At 38.0% G+C, this 25,622-nt stretch overlaps 1 protein-coding gene across 1 annotated transcript; it reads right to left on the bottom strand.

Moving 5' to 3' along the window:
* Nucleotides 1–1,276: 1,276 nt before the first annotated feature.
* On the bottom strand, nt 1,277–25,622 carry LOC134332889 (protocadherin Fat 1-like). The gene is made up of 9 exons (XM_063014722.1): nt 23,137–25,622; nt 21,952–22,079; nt 19,375–21,836; nt 15,405–17,861; nt 14,437–14,512; nt 11,859–14,305; nt 9,415–9,473; nt 5,254–5,366; nt 1,277–3,176 (listed from the first exon to the last, which is right to left on the bottom strand). The coding sequence occupies exons 1-9, from the start codon at nt 25,608–25,610 to the stop codon at nt 2,926–2,928; spliced, it is 10,467 nt and encodes a 3,488-aa protein (XP_062870792.1). The 5' UTR covers nt 25,611–25,622; the 3' UTR covers nt 1,277–2,925.

A 25,622-nucleotide genomic window follows, 5' to 3' on the forward strand; every position in this document is an offset into this window, starting at 1 on the left:
CTGCCTGGCAACCAACAAAAAAAAACAGCTTGCGCGCGCACACACACACACACACACACACACTGATGCATTTACTGGCTAATCAATGGCTTAGAACTGATTTAAGCAGGGAAGCAGTCTGCCTCATCTTATCCCACAATGCTCCTCTGCTGTTTGTTTTTTCTCCATTCTTTACATACAACCAAAGCAGCTACCTCACTTAATCTGTATCTTATGTTTATCCTTTTTGTGTTGAAGCCGAGGACACTACAGAAAGTGGACTAGTGTTTATTAAATGTTTTAATAACCTGATGGTAATACTGTACACTAGCAATACATTGGTACAAGTATTGGTGTGCCATGTTCATTTAGTTCCTCACCTAATTACACAGAATGAGGCATCTGGATCATAAAATAACCTCTTTTCTTCCATCACCATGGCAACCATTACTCGCTCTCTGTCAGCCATTTTGTGAGCTCCATCTGTGCAGTACCACAGCCAGTTTTATCCCAGCCTATAACGATGCAACTGTATTAATTATAACTGTATTAAAAACAATACATTTACAAATAAAACATGTACAAGCATTAAAAGATGTACAACAAAATTAGTACATGTTAAATAAAATATAAATAAGCAAATTAATAAAAAATTTATATTATAATTTCTTTAAAAACAATGCCAGTTTTCTATTACCACTTTAATAACCTGACAGAAAGTAGAAAGGACATTGGATTTTTTTTATGTCCCATTAGTTTAAAAAATGTAAAAGGTTTTGATTGGCGATCCATGAGTAATTAGTTCAATGTGCAACTTTCATGTGTGATTGAGTTTTAAAGGTCATGCTTTATGATCTGTGTTCATGTGAGTATAAATGTGTACGAGCTCAGTGATATGAGATTGTCAAAGGAAGGAGCCTTTCCAGTGAGTTTTCCATGGCCACATGTAATCCTAAGATCAACTTGTGCAATATTAGGTGATAGCTGGAATGGTATATTTATCTGCTGCTGTTGAACAAAGTTAGGACTGTAAGTTGCACATCTGTGGGGTCATTATAAATTCTAATTCTAAGATATTTAGATACTGTTGAACAACATGCTGTCTTTAAATGTCTTTTTAAGGAATGTTTATGATTATTTAAACATAACCTTAATTAAACATTAATATTCACAAATGTTGTTGCTGTATTTATTAATTAAAAACAGTAATTGTGTGCAGGTTTATAACAGGATACTGATAAATAATAAATGTTTAACAAAGTTAGAAGGATATTAAAGACACGCAACAGACCTGATAGTGAGTTCTGACAAACTTTTATTTGAAATGTAAGTGTTCCATTAATAAACAAAAACTTAAACAAATTAACAGCCATATAAATATCTGCATATAAAAGAAAAAGTGTAACATGAAGCACTAAGCGGGTTAAGGAGGGTTATCACGGTTGAATACAGAAAAGTATTCAAGCAGCAGACAAACATTTAGATTTACTTATTAATAGTTAAACAGACAGGAAATGCCATTCCGCTAGCATTAATATCTTACTGTAATTACAAGCACAGAAGAATAGAAAGGGATTGCATGGGATGTAAGGCAAGCTAAAACCACTAGAGATCTTTCTTTTATTAGCTTTCAGAAATAACAGTTCAGAAATAAAGTCAAAAAGAAGAAAAGAAGGGAAAAACACAAAAATATGCACACACGTCACAAGCCCCTAAGCTACGAATGAATTTTTATTATTTACTTTTTTTTCAAAGACAGACTGCAGGTTGTATGTACAGTTTGGTTAGCTGGAGATCTTCTGTATCTATAGGAATACACTGATTTTTTTTGTTTGTTTTATGTAGATTTTTTTTCTAAAAAATAGTGAAACATTCCTGTGAGTTAGCCTGATCGTGATGGTTCTGTTTTGTACAGACAGTTATTTACAGGGTGAAGAAAGGCTAGGGTGGGATGTCGGGGGACATTTGGTGTGTATACAATATTGGAGAATTTCTCACATCTGGACGCTTACTGAGATTAGCCTACCAGTCTGATTAAATCCCTGGTTTTCTAGATTCTCCCATCAGGTTAGTGGATAAAAGTAGCTTCTTATCAACCCCAAACAAAAGACCAACCCAATCACCTTCTCCATAAGCATGATAGTTCACTTTTTTGTCATTTATTTATCCACCCAATGTGATATAATACCAACAGCCAGGGAGACAACAAATTGTCCAAGATTAAACTGGGAAAACCATAACAAAATCACAGCATATTTTACTTGGTGTGGGTTCACAGGATTGATATACAGCTATAAATGGATTAAAATAACATCAGCGGGTGTTTATATATCATTATATATGATCAACCTATCATTGCCTAAGCAGCGATACACAATTTAAGAAGATTGAATCCAATCTTACTCTTTTTCCTACAAAACAGTCCAACTTTTCATCTGTTGGTGTTTTTATAAAGAAAATTTATTATTTTACTCTGTTCTAGTTTTTTTCCACACTGTATAGTTCATTTTAATACTTCGTATGGTCAAAGTAGTTCATGCAAGAGGAAGGGGGCTATGGCACATCCTTTTTGAGAAACCAAACATCACCTTTGTCATTCTTGTCACCACAAGAAGTGTCTACTTTGTATTCAAAAACAAAAACTTCAACATGACAAAAAGATCTGTTATTTTCCACTAACAATATCATACAAGGTTACAGACAGACTTCAGTGCCTTAAGTGAAAGATTTAGGAATCTAAACACATTTAATCTTACATAGTTTTTCCTGATGTTTTCAGGTAGGACTAGGCTCAAAAACTACCAAAAAGAGCTGGAAATCATTTGCATCATGTACAGGAAAATTTACTGGTTATTATTTCTCCTTTAGGAGGAAAAATGTAACATGCACAGAAGAAAAGCACTCAGATTTAAGCAGTAGTGCTCCACAACTCTTCACCAGCCCGTCTTACTTCTTTCTTTCTTCTTTCTTGGTGACCTTCTTCTTGCTGGCTGGAGTTGGGGCAGCCTTAGGAATATCAACAGCTGGTGTGCCCTGGGGTGGAGCCTGAGGAGGAGGCAGGGCCTGCTGAGGCATCTGCTGCTGGGAGTTAGCCGTTAGTGTAGCAGTGCTGCCCGGGATGTAGACGTTCTGGCGGTAGTCAGGGACATATTGAGCATTGTAGCGAGGACCCAATGTTGCTGTGGCTTCATTAGCAGCTAAAAAGACAGTAAACAACATGGGAAAGAAATTAGAATTTTTGATTAGAATTTTTAGGCACGATGGGTTTAGATGCAGTATTGTTAATAAAATGACACACATTAGGTAAAAAAAACCAATGTGCTACCAAAGTGCAAATATGTAAACTTGTCATTCAGAACAATGGTCACTGTTTACATTTAAATGATTGACACCCTCTGTAAATGATGGGTAAACAAGATTACTAAAATATCTTCAAATCTCACATTAAATTAAATAATTTTATGAAAATAAAAATGCTTATAAAATATATATTTTTGTTTTAAACAAACCATGTCACAATTACATGGTGACACAGACATTCATAAAAAGATCACAACTGAAACATTTACAATTTGACTTTTATTGTGTACCTGGGTGTTTAGTAACTAATATGTGACCAATGTTGGAGAATTAAAGTTTAAAACAACCAGTTATTTAATTGATGAAGAATCAATATTATTTTGCCATTTCTGGTTACTAGTTATCTAAATAAAAGAGTCTCTAGGCTGTTTTATGTAAAGGACAATAAACCCTATTATGGTAAATGGCACCATTGACTTTATGAGGTACCAGCCAAGTACAAATAAAAATGCATTAAAAATTATTGCAGGACAGTCATCCAAAACATAAATTTCAATGTTCACAAAAATAGTTAAATGAGGACAGAAATAAGCTTTTGCCATGGTCATTCCAGTCCCCTGACCTAAACACCATTAACTAACTGTGGGTTGAGCTGAAAAGGAGATTCCACAAGAGAGGATCTGGGAGCCTGAAGAATCTGGAGGAATTCTAGATTAAAGAGTCCCTTTAAAATATATTGCTCTGGATTTTCTATTATCAAGGGCAATTATTTGTATTACTTTTTTTTAACAAATAGAATATGGTTCAGTGTGCAAATATAAAGCACAAATAAGCTGTAAAATATAATTTGCGGTTTGATTTGGTGCAAAAAGCCATAATTCAGATTGACAATGACTGAAGGACTGCACTGCAGTCTGCATGTGACCTGCTTTTGCCTTCCCATCCCCCGCTGTGCATTATACAGTATATGCAATAATAACAATCTCCCCCACCAACTGGATCTAACACAGTTCTGGCCTTCAAGGAAACAACCTAAACAACCACAAATATTCTTCACTGTTTTTTTTTTTTTTTGTTCATGTGAGACACGGGCAGTTTTCTTACCCATTTAGTACCAGTTTGGTCTATGCCAAAGTAATGCATTTTGTGATAAATTTACCAAATGAATAGCAACCAGAATTCATGTATAATGTATTTATCAGTAAAACAGTCAGTGAATAGACATCCTTAGAACTGATTCATGATGAGGCTTTACACAGTGTGATGAGGACTGCAGCTGTGTTGGAGATATAAAGACTCCTCTATGTTTAAAAGCTTCACCAGTGTTTGAAAAGTCAGTCAACACTACTGCATTGTGCCCACAAAGCAAATAGCTCTTATTTTATCTTATTTAAGACCTTATTTGTTTTTTTTTTCATCTAACATTTAATTGTTTTCCATCTTAAATTGCAAATAAATAAATAAATTAATAAATAATGATTGGAATCAGACATCAAACACTAGATTTCTGTTTTAGGTTCAAATGTTGTAAAGGTAATGGAATACAGCAAGAATCATTCTTCATCGTTTTGGTTCTAGATTGCTGTTAGTATAAAGTGTATCTTTTATTTGTTTAAGCTAAAAGTAAAATATAATGCAGTTCTTTACCTGCTGTGTTATACTTGCAAGTACATCAAGTTTGCACTAGATGATGTCTCTTGGACATATTATTATTATTATCTTTTTTATATGTAATAATTATTAATTTGGATTATTTTAAATAGCTGGAAATTCAATTACAAGTGTATCTAATCATCTACTGATGAAATATTTTTAAATATTCACCTGTGAGGTTAAAGTAAAAACCAGAAAAAAATTCTGGTGTAAAGCACAGAGCCCAACGCATTTCCAATTAAGGGTATCAGAGCAAGGTGAAAGTGAGAGTCATCAGTAATGAGATGACTTATTCACATAAAAAGCAGGACCAATGCTCACCATTCGCAGCAGCCATCAAAGCCTGGAGCTGTTCAGCCTCAGTGGGCGGGTTCGGCCATGGTCCTGTTCCCACTATTGCACCTGGAACAGCATCTTCAGGACGAACTCCAGCTCTGCATGACAAAACAATGGTTTTTAGTATCTCATACACATACACCAACCACACACACACTCGCCTGTCCTCAGCATGAACATGCTGGGCTGATGAGCTATGACGGCCATTTTGTTTGGGACCCAAAAGCAGCGCACAGCAAATGTAGGCTGCAGTCGAACTCAGCAGAGACAGCTGTGACGTAATCAGACAGGAAAACAGGTCGAGACACACACACACAGAAACACACTGATCTTTTGCTTTTGCTAATGTTGTGTTGGAATGGTGCTAAGATTAATCTGGCCAACATATTTATTTTATTGCAGCCGGATATTTAATCTGTGGAACCCCAAAAGCAACAAATGGCACTACCAGTGTATATATTTTATTCTTATTTACAAATTTGGATCATCTCCTATTTAATTATTATTATTTATTTACTTATAAATAAATACATTTTTTTAAGTTATTTACTTTTTTTATTTGATCCTTAGCAAGAGGTTGTGTTTAAAATGGCAGTTTCACACAGTGTATGCTGTCAGAGCTGTCTGCATGACATACTGTGTCCCACAACACAGTGAGGTCTTATAAAATCTAATGGATCAACTTTGTGCATCTTTTGGGAGGTTGGAAGAAGTATATTTTTGTTTGAACAGCCTTACTTCTTTGTAGCATTAATTCTAGTGATAGCTTAGTGGTTAAGGTACTGGACTAGTAATCGGAAGGTTGCTGGTTCAAGCCCCACCACCACCAAATTGCCACTGTTGGGCCCCTGAGCAAGGCCCTTAACCCTCAATTGCTTAAAAATCATGTTGTCATAATTGTAAGTCACTTTGGATAAAAGTGTCTGCTAAATGCCGAAAATGTAAATGTAATTCCAGAATTTAAAATATTTGGTCAACCTTGATGGTCCTGCATCACATAGTTGCTGTCATTTTCTCCTATTTTTCTGTGTCCAAAATATAATTTATAAAACCTATGTGGGGAGGGGTGGTTGTAGTACACTAAACTCATGGAACCCATGCTCTAAGACCCTGTTCGAAATGACAAGAAAACATTATACACACCAGCTTGAATAGGAAGGTTGTGTCAATGCATTAAATCTATTTCATTCAAATTCTGACCCTATAAAATACACGTTGCATCAAAAATCAGGATTCATTGTTAATTAAACTGTCAACTTTCGGTGCTGGTAGCCAATGTAGCCCAAGTTTCCTGATCTTGGCTGACTGGAGTAGCACCTAGTCTACTTCTGCTGCTGCTGCTGTAGTCAGAAGTGCATTCTGAAATTCTTTTCATTTTCACCATACTAGCAGATAATTGAGTTACTGCAGCCTTCTGAAGCAGCCAGTTTCACATCAACTAAATCAACAAGGTAATTCTGCTCGCAGAACTATCATTTACTCTATCTCCATTTACTCTAAATTTGTTCTGTTTCTTGTGCCATTTTGTGAAACTCTCTAGAGACCACTGTGTTTTAAAAGTCCAAAAAGGCAGCATTTTTTAAAATACTTCAGCTGGCTTGTGTGGCACCAGCAATCATGCTTGGTCAACGACAGTCAGATCAGATTTTTTTAATGTTTATGTGAACACGAACTGAAGCTCTTGGTTCAAATTACTTTCTGTAGTGCTGCCACATGACTGGCTGGTTGGATAATTATAAGATTAAGAAGGTGTACATGCCTATCGCTCCACCCACCTGATTACTGCCACCTGCATTTAATTTCACCTGAATATAAACAGCATTTAAATAGCTGACACAAAGTGTCGTTGTAAAGCTTTGTACCATTAACGTGTTGATGGTCAGGCGCACTTGGGTTCAAAATACATATATGTTGTTATGCTTAAAGTTATTTGGTTCTTTTGATTCTCAGGTTTTTATTTTTTTTAGACAGTTCGGTAAACGTGAAGAGCTGATGCAGCTGGATGAAATCTACTTAACTCAGGTTTGCGTTAACGTGTAGACGATCTGTTCTGTAAGTCTAGTTTACTGTACAAAAGCAGATATTTTAAAATCTTCATATTTTCTATTAAGCCACACATCTGTTTACTTTTGTGCTTAGATCCGAAACTGTCCTAAATTTGTAGGTTATCAGAATCTCACCAAGTTTGATTAAATGCATGAAAATTAGCCATAGTTGTGCTTAAGTTCTACGAAAGTGAATACACATGTTAAATTATAAAGATCTGTTTGATATCCAATAATAATGATTACAACATGGACAACAAACTGCTAGCACAATTTTGCACATTAATTGTTTCACAGTTTACATTTAAATAAACAATTATTACTAAGTAGTAAAGGGGACAAAGTGCATTTGTTATTTTGGGTCTCATACACATTGATCCAGCCTTTTGAGCAACAACCATGGTTAACATGTTAACTGTAAGGACATCTAACAACAGTGTAATGAATCTGAAAAGAATAGAATCTGAAAATAAGTTACTCTAAAAAGTTGTCAGACTGTTAATCACTCTACACAGTATTATGGGTCAGAAAAAAACTTTCCTCTCACTTTTGAAAACACAAGAAATTGAAATGAAAAACAGAACAACAGAAATATTATCTACTCTATATAGACAGACTACACACAGTCCTAGGAAGCCAAGGCAAAACCATTCCAGAGAAATAAATAGTGCTTTACTATGCAAGACTACACACAGTGCAACAGTAACCTACAGAGCAAGATGCAACACACAGTCTTCAGCAATACACATCAGTCCAAAAACCTGAGGTCTGCTCTAGTGAAGCTGTTCACACCTTCACCAAGTACAGACCCACAATGCCAGGATTAATGGAAAGTGTGTAGTCAAGCTGGAAGACACATTGAGTAGCTATAAAAACTTAGAAAAAAACACTACATGGCTTCCCACATGAAGCCAAGCTGCAGCACACACTACTGTCCACTTTTACTTCCTGCACTCTACCTGGACTTCTCGTACGGAGTCCACCTCTGCTGCAGGGTGTGGAACCTGTGCTGGCTGGAACATAGGAATAGCAGCAATGTGCCCATCACTCATTTACCCATATGCCAATCAGGCTGATACTGACATCCACATGCCCCCAATGACATATAACTTATATAACTTATATAACTTATAGTACACAAGTACACAAATTCTTATTTAGTACACAAAGTCTTTCTCTGTATTTCATTTGACATTTAGTATCTCAGAAACTGTTTCTTTTTAATTTTCCCTGTTGGTCAATTGTTTTGAAGTACACTGTTGTACTTAGCTTTTTGTTGTATGGACCAACATTTCAGTAAATACTGTCTTCATAAGTTTTGCTGCTTTTATAATTGGGAGGAAGGGATGCCATCATTCTCATACAGAAAGCAGGTCTTATTGTGCTCTAAACTGCTGGTTGTGAATTGCTATGAATTGTTAATCAAACTTAAAATACTGTCTAATACCAGTAGAGGACCCTCTTTGGGGTACATTCATTTTTAAATTCATTTATTTGGCTATTCATTTTCACTAAATAACAAGTTGGGTTGGGTCTGGTGCCACTCAGAACCACTGGGTACAAAGCAAATATACAACTTGGACAAAGCATTAGAACATTACTCATTTATTTAATCACAACAATTGTCAATTTGGAGCAAAAATTTCACCTACTGCATGTTTCCAGATGGTAAAAAAACTAGAGTACCCAGTGAAAACATAGAAAGATTATAAAACACATCTTACAGAGAGTGACTAAGAGTAAGAACTGTACCCAGGTTTCACAGGATCCCTTTTTCTGTGTGACACCCACACTTTAATCACTGTGATGTCCTCTTAGATATTCTAATATTAAAATAAAGCAGTATGCAGCTCGGCTCTTACAAATTATGGTGCTAGAAAGGATGATTCTTAAAGGGTTTTCACCCCTAATGTAAATATATGTTTTAATTATTAATAATAATAATAATAATAATAATGTTTTACTATAGTATTTTTGCTGGAACATTAAAATGTATCATGAAGCCAACTTTTACTTTATCCTCATAAGTAGATCAAATTGGTGAGAAGAAATGAGAAACAATTTCCTTAACAAAGTGCATGTAAATAAAATCATTTCTTACCCACTGGGTCCAGGCCTCTGGTTCGGTGGTAGGCGCCAGTCATTGTTCGGTGGCTTTTGCTGTGGGAGGAGAAAAAGAAAATAAATGATTTAAAGTTTGTTTTACTGGCTTCCTGTTTCAAGATGACTATTCCACTGTAATGTTATACAGGCTTTTATGGCTGGAACAGGAAATGGATTTGAATAGGATTTTACACACTTAGCTACAGACCTGCAAGTAAATAAAGGAGGACTCTAGAGGAATCCAAGCTGAGACTGCCAGACATAGTGGATGATCTCCAGTAGCAGAGTAGTTGGTGTGAATTATTAAAAAATCAATTATGATACTGAAACACTTGAATGGGTCCATGCTATAGAAACACACCGGTTCATTGTGAACAACATAAGAAAGAACTCGGTGCACACAATGGTGCATGATGGGCTTTCTTATGGATGGACCAGGAAACTTTTTTTTAATAATTTAATTGTTTTTTTTTATGCCTGGTTTATTTAGGAAAATTGTTTGGCCATGTTTTATTTGCACTATAAATGTTTATGCATTTATTATTTTTAATGTTTATCAGCTCACCAATCGAATATTATAAAAAATTGTGAATTGAATAATTCTTTAGAGGAATAAACATTCTTCATTTATTTAAAATGTTTCTGTATAGCATCATTATAAACAACCTTTAAGGGCATCTTTTTTGTACATCAGGTATTTCCTAACATTGCTTTTTGTTAAGGTATTCAGTCATACTGTAAACGTTTCTGATCGGAACATGTGACCACTCGTTTGTCTAGATATACAGATTGACAACATGTTAGCAAAAACTGCTTTTGTTGCAGCATGTTTTCAAGAATTCAGTGTTCTGGAAGGCTGGCACAAGGTGGAAATACATGGTGCACTTTGCCCCGGTCCTTTGCTGAAGAAGGCTGCGATTTTAAATGGTGTTTCGAAACTTCCAGTTCCAGTTGGGTGTTTTAGCTGTGTGAAATGGAGTCATGAACACATTTACATTTTTTTGCATTGCATTGCAGAAGTGGTTTTAAATGCAATCTTTGAAATCATAGATGTGCATGTGCAAAGCCTCAAAGCATGCTTTCTTTAAAAGTAATACCTTTAGAAGTGCATTTAAGGGTGCAAATCTAACACTTCCTCCTAAATTCACCAACAACTCAACCCAACAGTATGTCCAAACCAATACTGCATTCAAATATCCAGTATATTGGCAAAATTATTTAAAGAACTGCATGAGAATTCCTACAAGATAAACCTGTTTGTCTGCATGTTGGGTAAATTACAGTTTTTTAGGGCAGCTTGTATGGTAAAATGTATATTTTGTCCTAGTCACATGGTGCTATTAAAAATATAGCATGTCTAGAATGACGAGTCACCTGGCATTTGTAATTTAAGTTGCTGATTCAAATTTTGTTCACAGGAACTAAGAACCCAATAAACTAAGGATGGCACTCTCTGAGACCCATAAAAAATGATGGGCAATGCAACGGTTCGAAAACCAGTAATAAATAATAGTAAGGGTAATGACTTTCTCTAATTTTGTGGTACCCCCACATTCCGAAATACCAAAGTGCATTACAGTAAGTAAGTTTCAATCAATGCAGTCGATAGGAAGCAAATCACTCCATGTCTTTTACTCTTTACATCTTAAAAGGAAGAAATAAACAATTTAAATCCAGTCGGAGTCATTATTATTAATATTTTCTTTATAATGGTTCATAAAGATTAACAATGTGATATACCAGTTTTTAGCCAACAGCTTTGTTACTGCAGCTTTGTAGCCAACAGCTTTACACTTACAAACACACACACACACACACACACACACACACACACACACACACACACACACACACACACACACACACACACAGACACACACACACACACACACACACACACACACAGTGTTTCCTTTACAAATTATAGCTTCCCTCTGTGGCAACATGTCACTGTTTGCTTTAGCATAGGAAGTCTCCTGGTGCGAGTCTCCCTGAAGTCTAATAGATTATTCACACCTCTTGAAGTGTTCTTGTATTTTCACAAGCCAAACTCATAACCAGTTTTTTAGGACTGCTTATGAATTTCTTTTAAGCTTAAAAATATGCTTAAACGATATATTTTAAATAAACGTGTAACATCTAAAAAAATTTAAAGCTTTTTGATATCAGTAAATACACTACTAAAGACATTGGTAGTCAGGGCACCCAATTACTCTATTTATACTCCTAATACTCTGTAAAGCATATAAAGTCTTTTTTATATTTACTAGGTGTATAAGTATATGCCATAACAAAATAAAATGTATCGGAAAGAGAGCAGAGTTATTTGAAAAACTGAATTTCTGTGTCATAAGTACAGTAAGTGATATAAATGAAGTTAAATTGTCACATCATGAATTGGTAGTACTGGTGCAAAGGCAAGTTGATCTGATAAAGTCTCACCTTCAATAGTGAGTGATCAAACAATCTCCTGGAAAGGCTGGTGCTCATGGCACCCTTTGGTGTTTTTACAAACACAAAATCACTTCTGCTAGAAACTGTGGAGAGGCATGGTTCATAGGTGTATGTATTATGTACCTCAGTCCCTCTGACTACCTCCAGGTACCTAATAGGACCATCTGTGTTGAGCTGCAGGTGAAAGTCCTTGGGTTGATGCTGGTGCAGTGCACTCTTAAAGCCTAATTGATGCATGAGGCATGTCAGGTGACCATATTTACTCAGCCATAGCACTGCAGCTACTATGATGGTTAAGAGACACACAGCTATGATACAGGATAAAGATGTTATAAGGTAGAATGTCAAATCTCCTGAGATGTTAGTCTCTTTGGAGGGTAAACTCCTTTTCTCTAAGAAAATGTCAGTCATTTTCTCAACCAGGGTGACATTCACTGCTATGGAGGTAGAAAGCGCTGGCATGCCATTGTCTTGCACTAACACAACAAAGCTAAATATGTTCTTCTGTTCCTCCAGTGTTAGCTTTCTAGCTGTCCTAAGGTCTCCAGTGTGGGCACCAATGTGAAATAGTGCTGCATCGAGTCCAGCTAAGCTGTAGAACAACCAGGCATTGTATCCATTGTCTTTGTCCATGCAAAATATTCGATTGACCAGGTGGTCAGCACCAGCTGAGGTGGGCACCAAAAAATGTAGAGTTTCATCAGGCAGAAGTGGAGGATACAAAAGCATGGGAGAGTGGTCATTTTGATCAAGGATAAAAACATGCACTGACACATTGGAGCCAAGACCTGGAGAACCATGGTCACGGACATGGACCACAAACTGTAACATGTTCATTTGCTCATAATCAAGCTGCCGCATAGCATAAATATGTCCTTTTTCCTGATGTATATACACATATGAGGTTATAGGAGATCCACCAATGTTGCTGTCCAGTATGAAGTATGACAAAGTTGCGTTCTCACCCATGTCTGGATCAAATGCAGATACAGTTAAAATTGGAGCATTTGGAGGATTGTTCTCAGCTATTTCCACTGAGTAGGAGGGCTGTGAAAAGCGTGGGATGTTGTCATTTGCATCTGAAAGATGAAGTACAATGGATTTTTGAGAGGAACGAGTTGGGGAGCCAGAATCGCTGGCCATAACAGTAATGGTGTACTCAGAAACAGTCTCCCTGTCTAGAAGACCATCAGTCATTACACTGTACTGGCCTTTGTAAGAAGAAATGACCCTAAAAGGCAAACCAGATGGGATCTGCACATTCACTTCTCCATTTTTTCCAACATCTTTATCTTCAATGTTTAAAATAGCAAAAACAGTGCCTGGACCTACAGCTTCACTAAGTTCATGAGTAAAATAATTAATGGTGATGACTGGAGTGTTGTCATTAACGTCAGTGATCTCCAACTTAATGTTACAAGAACCCTCCATGGCAGGACTTCCTCTGTCTCTGGCTTGAACCGTAATGTCATATAATTGTGTTTGCTCATAATCTACCTTCCCAGTTACTGTCATCTCACCTGTGATAGGATCTATTCTAAAAAGTTTTAGAACATGAATGGAGGTATATTTGTCAAACGAGTAGAGTATCTCTCCATTCAGACCATAATCTGCATCAGAAGCATTGAAAATAGTTACTAATGTGTCAAGGAGAGAGTTTTCTAAAAGTGTTACCCTTTTCACAGATTTATCAAACTTTGGCGCGTTGTCATTGATGTCTAGAATGTTCACAAAAAGAAGGGTAGTTCCAGATCTTTCTGGCTTACCGCCATCCACTGCAGTCAGGGTTAACCTGAATGCGTTTTGTTTTTCCCTGTCAAGCTGTTTGTTCAACACCAGTATGGGAAGTTTACTTCCATCGCTTTTTAGTTCTACTTTTACAATGAAACAATCATTCGGACTGAGTGTGTAAGAGTGCATTGAATTGACCCCCACATCAAGGTCTCTGGCACTTTCCAAACGGAAAGTAGTTCCTGGAGCAGCAGCTTCCGAAATTTCCAATGAAGTATTTTTAGTTTGAAAAACAGGCGAGTTGTCATTTATATCCACCAATTCCACAGCAACATGATGCACTTCCAGAGGTTTCTGAAGTAGAATTCGAGCCCGAATGTGACATGATGAACTTGCACTGCAAATACTTTCTCTATCCACAACTTGTTTCATCACCAAAGCTCCACTTGTCGAATCCAGGTCAAAATATTTAACATTAGATTCCGAGATGACCTGTAGCTCCCTTTGCATCATAACCGGGACATCAATATTTAAATCCTTGGACATGTGTCCGACAACAGTTCCCAGTTCAGACTCTTCAGCTATAGAATAAAGAAGTTCCAGTGCCCTAACCTCAAAGAACATACCCACGGCTATCCAAATCACAACGCTTGGTGATTTCATCATCCGTATGTGGTCCAATCCCATCATTAGCGAAGTAGTTCCTTATAAAATTTGGATAAGCTTGTCCCATATACAATCCGTCACAAAAAAGAATACAAAATAATAGTTTATATATATTATTCTACGTTTGAAACTACATTATAAATAATCCTTCTAAATCTTTAAGGCGCACCGCGGCCAAGTTTCCCATTGTGTAAGTGATACTTCAGTTCAGAGAGCTGACCGCTAGCAGGTGGGGGGTTGTGCGCCTATAGAAAAGAAGCAGCTTTTCATTGGAAGAAAGTTACGAGTTTTGTGGGTACAACAAAGAAACATCTGCCAGTCAGCACCCCACTCTCTTCATCGCGCAAGCGCATACGCATGGTAGAAGGTAGATGCCATAACAAAGATCAAGCTGCTAACACACTTTGTGTTCCACCAGTCCAAGTACGTACTGAGCGCAGGGCAGAAATGTAATCTGGACTAGTCGATTGAACCATGATAAATAACACAGATTGTGTTGGCACTATTTTATCACATTAACAACATTGTTTTGTGTCATGTGAGCTAATGAACGCTAAATGACCAAAACTATCTGTCCTACATTGTCCAATCAGATTTAAATTTTTATTGTATTGGTGCTTATTTGTTTTCGTTACAACTAAAGTAATAAACTAAACGTTGAGTGGATTCAATAGGTTAGTGATTTACTATATAACTAATACATAAAACTTGTTCATTGACAGTTGATTTTTTGAGAATCTTTTCTTCGCGTAAACGGATACCATCACAAATACGTACATTGCAGTAAACAAACCTTTTCCTTTACTAGAAAGATGTGTGTTTTAACAAATAAGGGTGTGATTTATGCATGTTCATTCATTTTATAAAAAATAATAAGAGATCAACGCCTGACGGAAATGTATTTATTTTTATAATTATGTAAATATGCCTTAAGCAGCAATACAATAAAATTTGATGAGACCATAGTTTCTTACAGACACTGTTTACCAGTCAAACCTTCTTTTAAATAACCCTTTTCGCGGTTATAACTATAAGAAGTATAAGATAATTATACTTCACACAACAGAAAAAAAATATTGAAAAGTGTTGGGATTTAAAAGCATTTGTTATACTTATAAATATTCTTATATTTCTCACCTGTTGGCTTTCAAACTTCCACGTGCTGTCAGGTAATGATGCATCGAGAACGCTTAACGTGTTTGTAAAGTCTGTGGTGCTGCTGGGTTTAATGAGTGTAAAATCACTGAATTCTGACATCGGAGACAGATAGGAACCGAAGGACTGACTCTGAGACATCACGTCTCCTCCCAGAACCTCCACATACTTAATGGGCCCGTCAGTATTGAGCTGGATCTGCAGGTTGTTGGGGTTTTTATATCCAGAATCGGTGCGTCTGATACAGCAGCTTGAGCTGCTTCTACTGCTTCGAGCGCATTTCACCAACAAAACGAAAAATGTCGCCAAACACAGCAAAGATACAGAAGCAACAGATATGATGAGATATAAGGTGATTTTCCCACTTTTCTTATCGGGTTCTGTATTTTTCTTTCGATAGTCTGAGATGGGCTCATGAAAGGCGTCCTCTATCAGTATATCCACAGTGACTGTGGTGGACTGCACCGGTTCTCCGTTGTCCTTTATACCAATGATGAGTCTCTGAGAGGATTCATCCTGATCTGAAACAGAACGCTTGGTCCTCACCTCTCCTGTATGTAATTGAACAGTGAACAGAGACGAGTCCGTGGCTTCGGCTAACCAATAAGAAATCCAGGCGTTATGGCCCGAGTCAGCGTCCACTGCTGTGACTTTAGTAACGAGGTGTCCTGCTTTAGCGGAGCGGGGCATCCTCTGATGAGAGACAGAGCCCATAAGTGCGGAGGGATAAATAACAGAGGGGACGTTGTCGTTCTGGTCCACGATAAACACATGAACTGTGGTGTTACTGCTTAAAGACGGAGAGCCGTGATCTTTTGCCTGAACTTGGATCTGAAATACTTTAACTTTCTCATAGTCGAATGAGTGCATGCTAAAGATACTGCCGTTATCAGAGTTAATGTAGAAATAAGAGGACATGGACATTCCTTTAGCTTTGGAGTCAAGTATAGAATACGATATCTTTGCACTTTCTCCAGCATCAAAGTCTGAGGCTGATACTGTGCAAATTATTGAACCTGGATTGTTATTCTCCTTGATATGGGCTTTGTATGAGTAGTCAGTAAATTTTGGTGAATTATCATTGACATCAAGGATTTTTACTGAAACAAATTTCTTGCTACTCAAAGACGGAGAACCCGAATCAACTGCGGTAATTTCTACATCATATTCCGGAAAAGTCTCCCGATCTAAAGCACCATTGGTGACTAAAGAATAATCATTGGAGAAAGTCGGTTTTAGAATAAAAGGAACATTCGGTTTGGTATGTAAACTAACTTTTCCGTTTACACCCGAGTCAATATCCCGTGCACTTATTAAAGCTACAACGGTGCCACTCGGTGCGTCCTCACGCACCGGACTCGGTTTTGACGTGAGCACGATTTGAGGAGGGTTGTCATTTATATCTAAAATATCTATCTGTACAGTGCAGTGACCCTCCATTTCAGGGACTCCCTTATCTTTAGCAATGATTTCGACATTGTACGTTGGGGTGGTCTCAAAATCCAGCTGCCCATTTAAATGCATTTCCCCTGTTTTTGGATCAATATAAAACAACGAACGCACAGAATCAGGAGTGTGTTTCCCAAACGAATACTGAATTTCACCGTTTGTGCCCTCATCAGGATCTGTAGCAACAACCTTTAAAAATGAAGTCCCTGGACTGGAGTTTTCAGAAATGCTTACTTTGTACACTGCCTTGGTGAAAACTGGATTATTGTCATTGATATCAAGGACAGTAATATTTATCTGGGTGGTCCCTGATTTAACCGGATTTCCTCCATCCAGTGCATTCAACAGCAGCTGATGAACAGCTTTCTTTTCGCGGTCAAGTGCTTTCTCCAAGACCAACTCGGGCACTTTACGACCATCACCGAGCTCTTTTACTTTTAAACTAAAGCATTCGTCCTTACTCAATGTGTATGATTTTAAAGAATTACTTCCTACGTCTGGATCATGTGCGCTTTCCAATGGGAAGCGCGTCCCAGGCACTGTGGATTCAGCGATGTTTAGCGCCTGGTCGGTTGATTGAAAGTGGGGAGAATTGTCATTCATGTCTAGTATTTCAACATCTATTCTATAAAGTTGGAGAGGATCCTCAATTATGATTTGAACTGGCAATAGACAGTTTGCGTTCTGGCCGCACAGGGTCTCTCTGTCGATTCTTTCATTAACCACCATCTCACCTTTATCTAAATTCACATTAAAATACTGCTTACCTGATTCAGACGCTATTTGTAACTTACGATCATAAAGGTCAGATATTTTCAACCCTAAATCTTTTGCAATGTTTCCAACAACCGAACCCACGTTCATTTCCTCGGGAATTGAATAGCGAGTCTGCCCTTGCACGTTATTCCACAATAGAAGAAAGAGAAACAGCCAGAATAAAAGGCGTCTCCAGCCTCGAAACCACATTATCTTTGTCATTATAATTTTTATAGAAATTCCAAAATCACATCGATGTACAGTTTACAATCCCACAACAAAGCAGCCTGGCTTGTCCATTTGGTCCGACCCGTTTTTTATAATCCATAATTATTTGTAAAAGGAGCGCATCACCGTCTAAACTGGCTTTGTGCATAGTGCGATTCCCTGCGTAGGGGGAGGGAGTGGATCTCTTTGTACAGTCCTGCTTATTATTGGAGCTCAGAGAGAGGCTGCAGTAGCCAATAGCAAGACGGCCACCTCTTAAAGAAACACACGCATTCATAAATGAAAGAAAAAGTATACATTTTAATGTATTAAGTCTCCTGTTGTGTATATTTTAAAGGTTACCTTTCATACAAACAAAAGAGGTATCGAATTAATGTAACAAAGGTTTGGGGACCCTCTATCACAAATTTTAAATAAATGATAAGCATTGAATTGTCAATGTCATATGAACTTTTAGACTGGTTTTTTTTTTGTGGGTTAAATTTTGCATCCATTTAAAGTACCAAAAACAACACTGGAGGAATTTCAAGAATTAAGATGCTACTTCATGTCTGAGAAGTTTCTAAAAAATGTGTTAAATTACAACGTGTGATATTGTGTCTGTCTAACACTCCAAGTGTCATTGACCAATCTTCCTGCAGAATGTTACAGTTGGCTTAATGCTAATTCCTTTGCCACACCATGATGAGTTGAGTTGGACTTAAGAGATCAAATTAAGTTTAGCCAACTGAAATAAATTGTGTGATAAACAAAATTGCTTTTTGTGCAAAGAAATAAATTCAGTTGTGTGGAAATACTTTCCATAATTTAATTAAGTTCAGCCAAATATTTTTTTTTTAAGTACAGGTGATTACAATGTTAGCCAGTGAGAATATTTTATTGAGATAACAATATTTATCCGATGTGCTTTTGGGAGTGTTTTTGTAAAACTGTAACTTTGCAGATGTGAGAACAGTAAAGAGTAAACCAAACAAACTGGCAAAAAAACTCTCCAAGAAAACAGCTAATTTGCATACACTTTGCAAAGCAATAAACAATTATGGCCAAATACTACAATGCAATAAATTAATGGCTAGGAGCCTATTCAAGGTCCTTACAGTGGCAACTTGGAGGGGCTTAAACCAGTGGCCTTCAGATCAGTATACAACACCTTAATCATAAGTTATGTTATAATCCTGGTGTTTTGATAGACATTTTGTCATTATCAATAAATTACAATTGTGTGTTATTCCCTATGAATGCATTAAAATGGATATCGGTGTTTGTTCTGTGCCCAAACAGAAACAATAATTATATGAAGAACGGCTCCCTTTGTTTGCTATTATTTTCAGAATAAAACCAACAAGTATTACGTTATTTTAAACCAGGGATTAGGGTCGTAATCCAGCAGGGATCAGTGGAGTCACATGCTTTCATTCCCACCAATCAGAATATAAACCTGAAGTCGACTCAACAAAAACACTTTAAATAACAGGCATTAGGATGAACTTTTCTACTAGTTAGTGTGGGGTTTGCTCACCTGTTGACTTTCAAACTTCCACGTGCTGTCAGGTAATGATGCGTCGAGAACGCTTAACGTGTTTGTAAAGTCTGTGGTGCTGCTGGGTTTAACGAGTGTAAAATCACTGAATTCTGACATCGGAGACAGATAGGAACCGAAGGACTGACTCTGAGACATCATGTCTCCTCCCAGAACCTCCACATACTTAATGGGTCCGTCAGTATTGAGCTGGATCTGCAGGTTGTTGGGGTTTTTATATCCAGAATCGGTCCGTCTGATACAGCAGCTTGAGCTGCTTCTACTGCTCCGAGCGCATTTCACCAACAAAACGAAAAATGTCGCCAAACACAGCAAAGACACAGAAGCAACAGATATGATGAGATATAAGGTGATTTTCCCACTTTTCTTATCGGGTTCTGTATTTTTCTTTCGATAGTCTGAGATGGGCTCATGAAAGGCGTCCTCTATCAGTATATCCACAGTGACTGTGGTGGACTGCACCGGTTCTCCGTTGTCCTTTATACCAATGATGAGTCTCTGAGAGGATTCATCCTGATCTGAAACAGAACGCTTGGTCCTCACCTCTCCTGTATGTAAATTAACAGTGAACAGAGACGAGTCCGTGGCTTCGGCTAACCAATAAGAAATCCAAGCGTTATGGCCCGAGTCAGCGTCCACTGCTGTGACTTTAGTAACGAGGTGTCCTGCTTTAGCGGAGCGGGGCATCCTCTGATGAGAGACAGAGCCCATGAGTGCGGAGGGGTAAATAACAGAGGGAACGTTGTCGTTCTGGTCCACGATAAACACATGAACTGTGGTGTTACTGCTTAAAGACGGAGAGCCGTGATCTCTTGCCTGAACTTGGATCTGAAATACTTTAACTTTCTCATAGTCGAATGAGTGCATGCTAAAGATACTGCCGTTATCAGAGTTAATGTAGAAATAAGAGGACATGGACATTCCTTTAGCTTTGGTGTCAAGTATAGAATACGATATCTTTGCACTTTCTCCAGCATCAAAGTCTGAGGCTGATACTGTGCAAATTATTGAACCTGGATTGTTATTCTCCTTGATATGGGCTTTGTATGAGTAGTCAGTAAATTTTGGTGAATTATCATTGACATCAAAGATTTTTACTGAAACGAATTTCTTGCTGCTCAAAGACGGAGAACCCGAATCAACTGCGGTAATTTCTACATCATATTCCGGAAAAGTCTCCCGATCTAAAGCACCATTGGTGACTAAAGAATAATCATTGGAGAAAGTCGGTTTTAGAATAAAAGGAACATTCGGTTTGGTATGTAAACTAACTTTTCCGTTTACACCCGAGTCAATATCCCGTGCACTTATTAAAGCTACAACGGTGCCACTCGGTGCGTCCTCACGCACCGGACTCGGTTTTGACGTGAGCACGATTTGAGGAGGGTTGTCATTTATATCTAAAATATCTATCTGTACAGTGCAGTGACCCTCCATTTCAGGGACTCCCTCATCTTTAGCAATGATTTCGATATTGTACGTTGGGGTGGTCTCAAAATCCAGCTGCCCATTTAAATGCACTTCCCCTGTTTTTGGATCAATATAAAACAACGAACGCACAGAATCGGGTGTGTGCTCCCCAAACGAATACTGAATTTCACCGTTTGTGCCCTCATCAGGATCTGTAGCAACAACCTTTAAAAATGAAGTCCCCGGACTGGAGTTTTCAGAAATGCTTACTTTGTACACTGCCTTGGTGAAAACTGGAATATTGTCATTGATATCAAGGACAGTAATATTTATCTGGGTGGTCCCTGATTTAACCGGATTTCCTCCATCCAGTGCATTCAACAGCAGCTGATGAACAGCTTTCTTTTCTCGGTCAAGTGCTTTCTCCAAGACCAACTCGGGCACTTTACGACCATCACCGAGCTCTTTTACTTTTAAACTAAAGCATTCGTCTTTACTCAATGTGTACGATTTTAAAGAATTACTTCCTACATCTGGATCATGTGCGCTTTCCAATGGGAAGCGCGTCCCAGGCACCGTGGACTCCGCGATTTTTAGCGCCCGGTCGGTTGATTGAAAGTGGGGAGAATTGTCATTTATGTCTAGTATTTCAACATCTATTCTGTAAAGTTGGAGAGGATCCTCGATTATGATTTGAACCGGCAATAGACAGTTTGCGTTCTGGCCGCACAGGGTCTCTCTGTCGATTCTTTCATTAACCACCATCTCACCTTTATCTAAATTCACATTAAAATACTGCTTACCTGATTCAGACGCTATTTGTAACTTACGATCATAAAGGTCAGATATTTTCAACCCTAAATCTTTTGCAATGTTTCCAACAACCGAACCCACGTTCATTTCCTCGGGAATTGAATAGCGAGTCTGCCCTTGCACGTTATTCCACAATAGAAGAAAGAGGAACAGCCAGAATAAAAGGCGTCTCCAGCCTCGAAACCACATTATCTTTGTCATTATAATGTTAATAGAAATTCCAAAATCACATGGATGTACAGTTTACAATCCCACAACAAAACAGCTTGACATGTCCATTTGGTCCGACCCGTTTTTTATAATCCATAATTATTTGTAAAAGGAGCGCATCACCGTCTAAACTGGCTTTGTGCGTAGTGCGATTCCCTGCGTAGGGGGAGGGAGTGGATCTCTTTGTACAGTCCTGCTTATTATTGGAGCGCAGAAAGAGGCTGCAGTAGCCAATAGCAAGACGGCCACCTCTTAAAGAAACACACACGTTTTTAAATACAGCAACTAAAATGAAAAGAACGGTATACATTTTAGTGTATTAAATCTCCTGTTGTGTAGGGTATTATTTTAAAGGTTACCTCTCATACAAACACAAGATGCATTTGAATTAATGTAACAAAGGTTTGGGGACCCTCAATCACAAATTTAAATAAATCATGGACATTGAATTGTTGAAGTCATATGAAGTTCCATGCTGATTTCCCTTTTGTTGATTAGGTTTTGCACCAGTTTTAAAGTATGTCCTACCAAAACAACACTGGAGGATTTTAAGAATCAAGGTGCTACTTTATTTCTAAAAAGATTTTATAAAATGTGCTAGATTACAATGTGTTATATTGTGTGTCTGTCCAACACTCCAAGTGGTATTGACCAATTATCCTACAGAATACTACAGTTAGGCTAATCCCATTTTCACATCAGAAGTAAAAAGTTCAGATGATTACAGTGTTAGCCAATGAGAAATATTTATTGAGATAACAATATTTAACCAATGCTTTTTTGTTTTGTAAAACTGTAACTTTTCAGATGTGAGAACGAGAAAGAACCACACACATTGACAAAAAATACTCTGCAGGAAATAGCTACCTAGCTCATTTACAGACATTTGCAAATCAACTAACAACTATGACCAAATTCAATAGACAACAGTCCAGCACCGTATATCCTGTTTTTGTTTTTTTCATAGCAAAACATTTAATATTTAAAATAAACCACTGATTGTGTAAAATATCACAACTGTTACCAAAACCAGATACACAGTTTCTAAACACACACACACACACACACACACACACACACACACACACACACACACACACACACACACACACACACACACACACTTCCCTTTGTGCGCTATTATTTTCAGAATAAAACCAACAAGTATTACGGTACTTTAACCCAGGAATGGGGGTCGTAATCCAGCAGGGGTCAGTGGAGTTACATGCTTTCATTCCCACCAATCAGACTATAAACCTGAAGTCGTCTCAACAAAAACACTTTGAAATGCCAGGCATTAAGATTAACTTTTTTACTGGGTAGTTAGTTTGGGGTTTGCTCACCTGTTGACTTTCAAACTTCCACGTGCTGTCAGGTAATGATGCATCGAGAACGCTTAACGTGTTTGTAAAGTCTGTGGTGCTGCTGGGTTTAACGAGTGTAAAATCACTGAATTCTGACATCGGAGACAGATAGGAACCGAAGGACTGACTCTGAGACATCACGTCTCCTCCCAGAACCTCCACATACTTAATGGGTCCGTCAGTATTGAGCTGGATCTGCAGGTTGTTGGGGTTTTTATATCCAGAATCGGTCCGTCTGATACAGCAGCTTGAGCTGCTTCTACTGCTTCGACCGCATTTCACCAACAAAACGAAAAATGTCGCCAAACACAGCAAAGACACAGAAGCAACAGATATGATGAGATATAAGGTGATTTTCCCACTTTTCTTATCGGGTTCTGTATTTTTCTTTCGATAGTCTGAGATGGGCTCATGAAAGGCGTCCTCTATCAGAATATCCACAGTGACTGTGGTGGACTGCACCGGTTCTCCGTTGTCCTTTATACCTATGATGAGTCTCTGAGAAGATTCATCCTGATCTGAAACAGAACGCTTGGTCCTCACCTCTCCTGTATGTAAATTAACAGTGAACAGAGACGAGTCCGTGGCTTCGGCTAACCAATAAGAAATCCAGGCGTTATGGCCCGAGTCAGCGTCCACTGCTGTGACTTTAGTAACGAGGTGTCCTGCTTTAGCGGAGCGGGGCATCCTCTGATGAGAGACAGAGCCCATGAGCGCGGAGGGGTAAATAACAGAGGGAACGTTGTCGTTCTGGTCCATGATGAACACGTGAACTGTGGCGTTACTGCTTAAAGTAGGAGAACCGTGATCTTTCGCTTGGACTAAAACGCTTAACAGTTTTATATTTTCGTAGTCAAATGAGCTCATACTATAAAGAGTGCCATTCTCAGAATTTATGTAAAAATAAGATGATGCTGGAACGTGATTTACTTTTAAGTCAAGTATAGAATATGTCAGTATGGCGTTTTTGTCTGTGTCAACATCAAATGCAGCTACCGAAAATAACGCCTCACCTGCCGGACTATTTTCTTTCACATACACTATGTATGATGATTGAGAGAAACGTGGTGGGTTATCATTTACGTCGAGTACTTTAACAGTGACAGACTTGGTTGTTTTTAAAGATGGTACACCAGAATCCTGGGCAACTATTTCTACATTATATTCTGATTCAACTTCACGGTCTAGGAGCCTGTCAGTCACTAAAGAGTAATGATTATCAAATGTTGGCTTGAGTTTAAAAGGAAACTTTGAGGAAATATTTAGCTTAACCTTGCCATTATCACCGGAGTCCAAGTCTCTGACATTTATCAGAGCTACTACGGTTCCGACTGTCGCATTTTCTGGTACAGGACTGGGTAGTGATGTTAGAATAATCTCAGGAGGATTGTCATTTTCATCTACTATGTCAATTTGAACTGCAGAGTGACCCTCCAATGCTGGATTCCCTTTATCTTTTGCGCAAACATCAAATGTATAAGACTTGATGATCTCGTAATCTAAATTTTCGATTACTGTAATTTCTCCTGTATTCTGGTTCACTTTAAAAGCGCGTTTTACGAGATCGGTCGTATGAGCACCAAAATAATACTGGATTTCACTATTTAGACCTTCGTCCAAATCTGTGGCTTTTATAGTTATCACACTGGAGCCAACTGGAGCATTTTCATGCACGTATGCTTTATATAGGGCAAGTTCAAATTTTGGTTCATTGTCATTACTGTCCTCAATGATCATCTGTATCAAAGCAGTTCCAGATTTTACCGGATTTCCACCATCATATGCGGTTAATATCAGCTTGTGGACGGATTGTTTCTCTCTGTCTAGCGGTTTGTCCACAATTAGCTCTGGAACTTTTCTTCCATCCTTTAGGGTTTTTACATTAAGACTAAAAAAATTATTTTTGTTTAATGAGTAAGAGTTTAGGCTATTACTTCCAACGTCTAGATCCTCCGCACTTTCGAGAGGAAAACGAGCTCCAGACGCAACAGATTCTAGTATTTTTAACACACCATCTTTTGTTTGAAAATGAGGCGAATTGTCGTTAATATCTTGTATTTCTATCTCAACACGATGCAGTTGCAAGGGATTTTCGATGACAACTTGCAGTGGCAACAAACAATTAGCATTTTGTGCGCAAATATTTTCACGATCAATCCTATCATTGATGACCAGCTCACCCTTTTCCGAATCGACTCGAAAATATTTTCTGCTTGACTCAGAAGCTATTCGCAACTTACGATGGGCGATATGGGAGACGTCAAAACCAAGGTCCTTGGCGATATTTCCGACGACAAAGCCCTCTTTTAATTCCTCTGGTATTGTGTAGTGAATCTGCTCTCCACTTATATTCCACAACAACGAGAACACGAGCAGCAATGATGCTGTCCGTTTACACCTTTTTATGTTATGTGTCATCTCCTCAGTATA

Source organism: Trichomycterus rosablanca, chromosome 18 (assembly GCF_030014385.1).
Source record: "Trichomycterus rosablanca isolate fTriRos1 chromosome 18, fTriRos1.hap1, whole genome shotgun sequence".
Taxonomy (NCBI): Eukaryota; Metazoa; Chordata; class Actinopteri; order Siluriformes; family Trichomycteridae; genus Trichomycterus; species Trichomycterus rosablanca.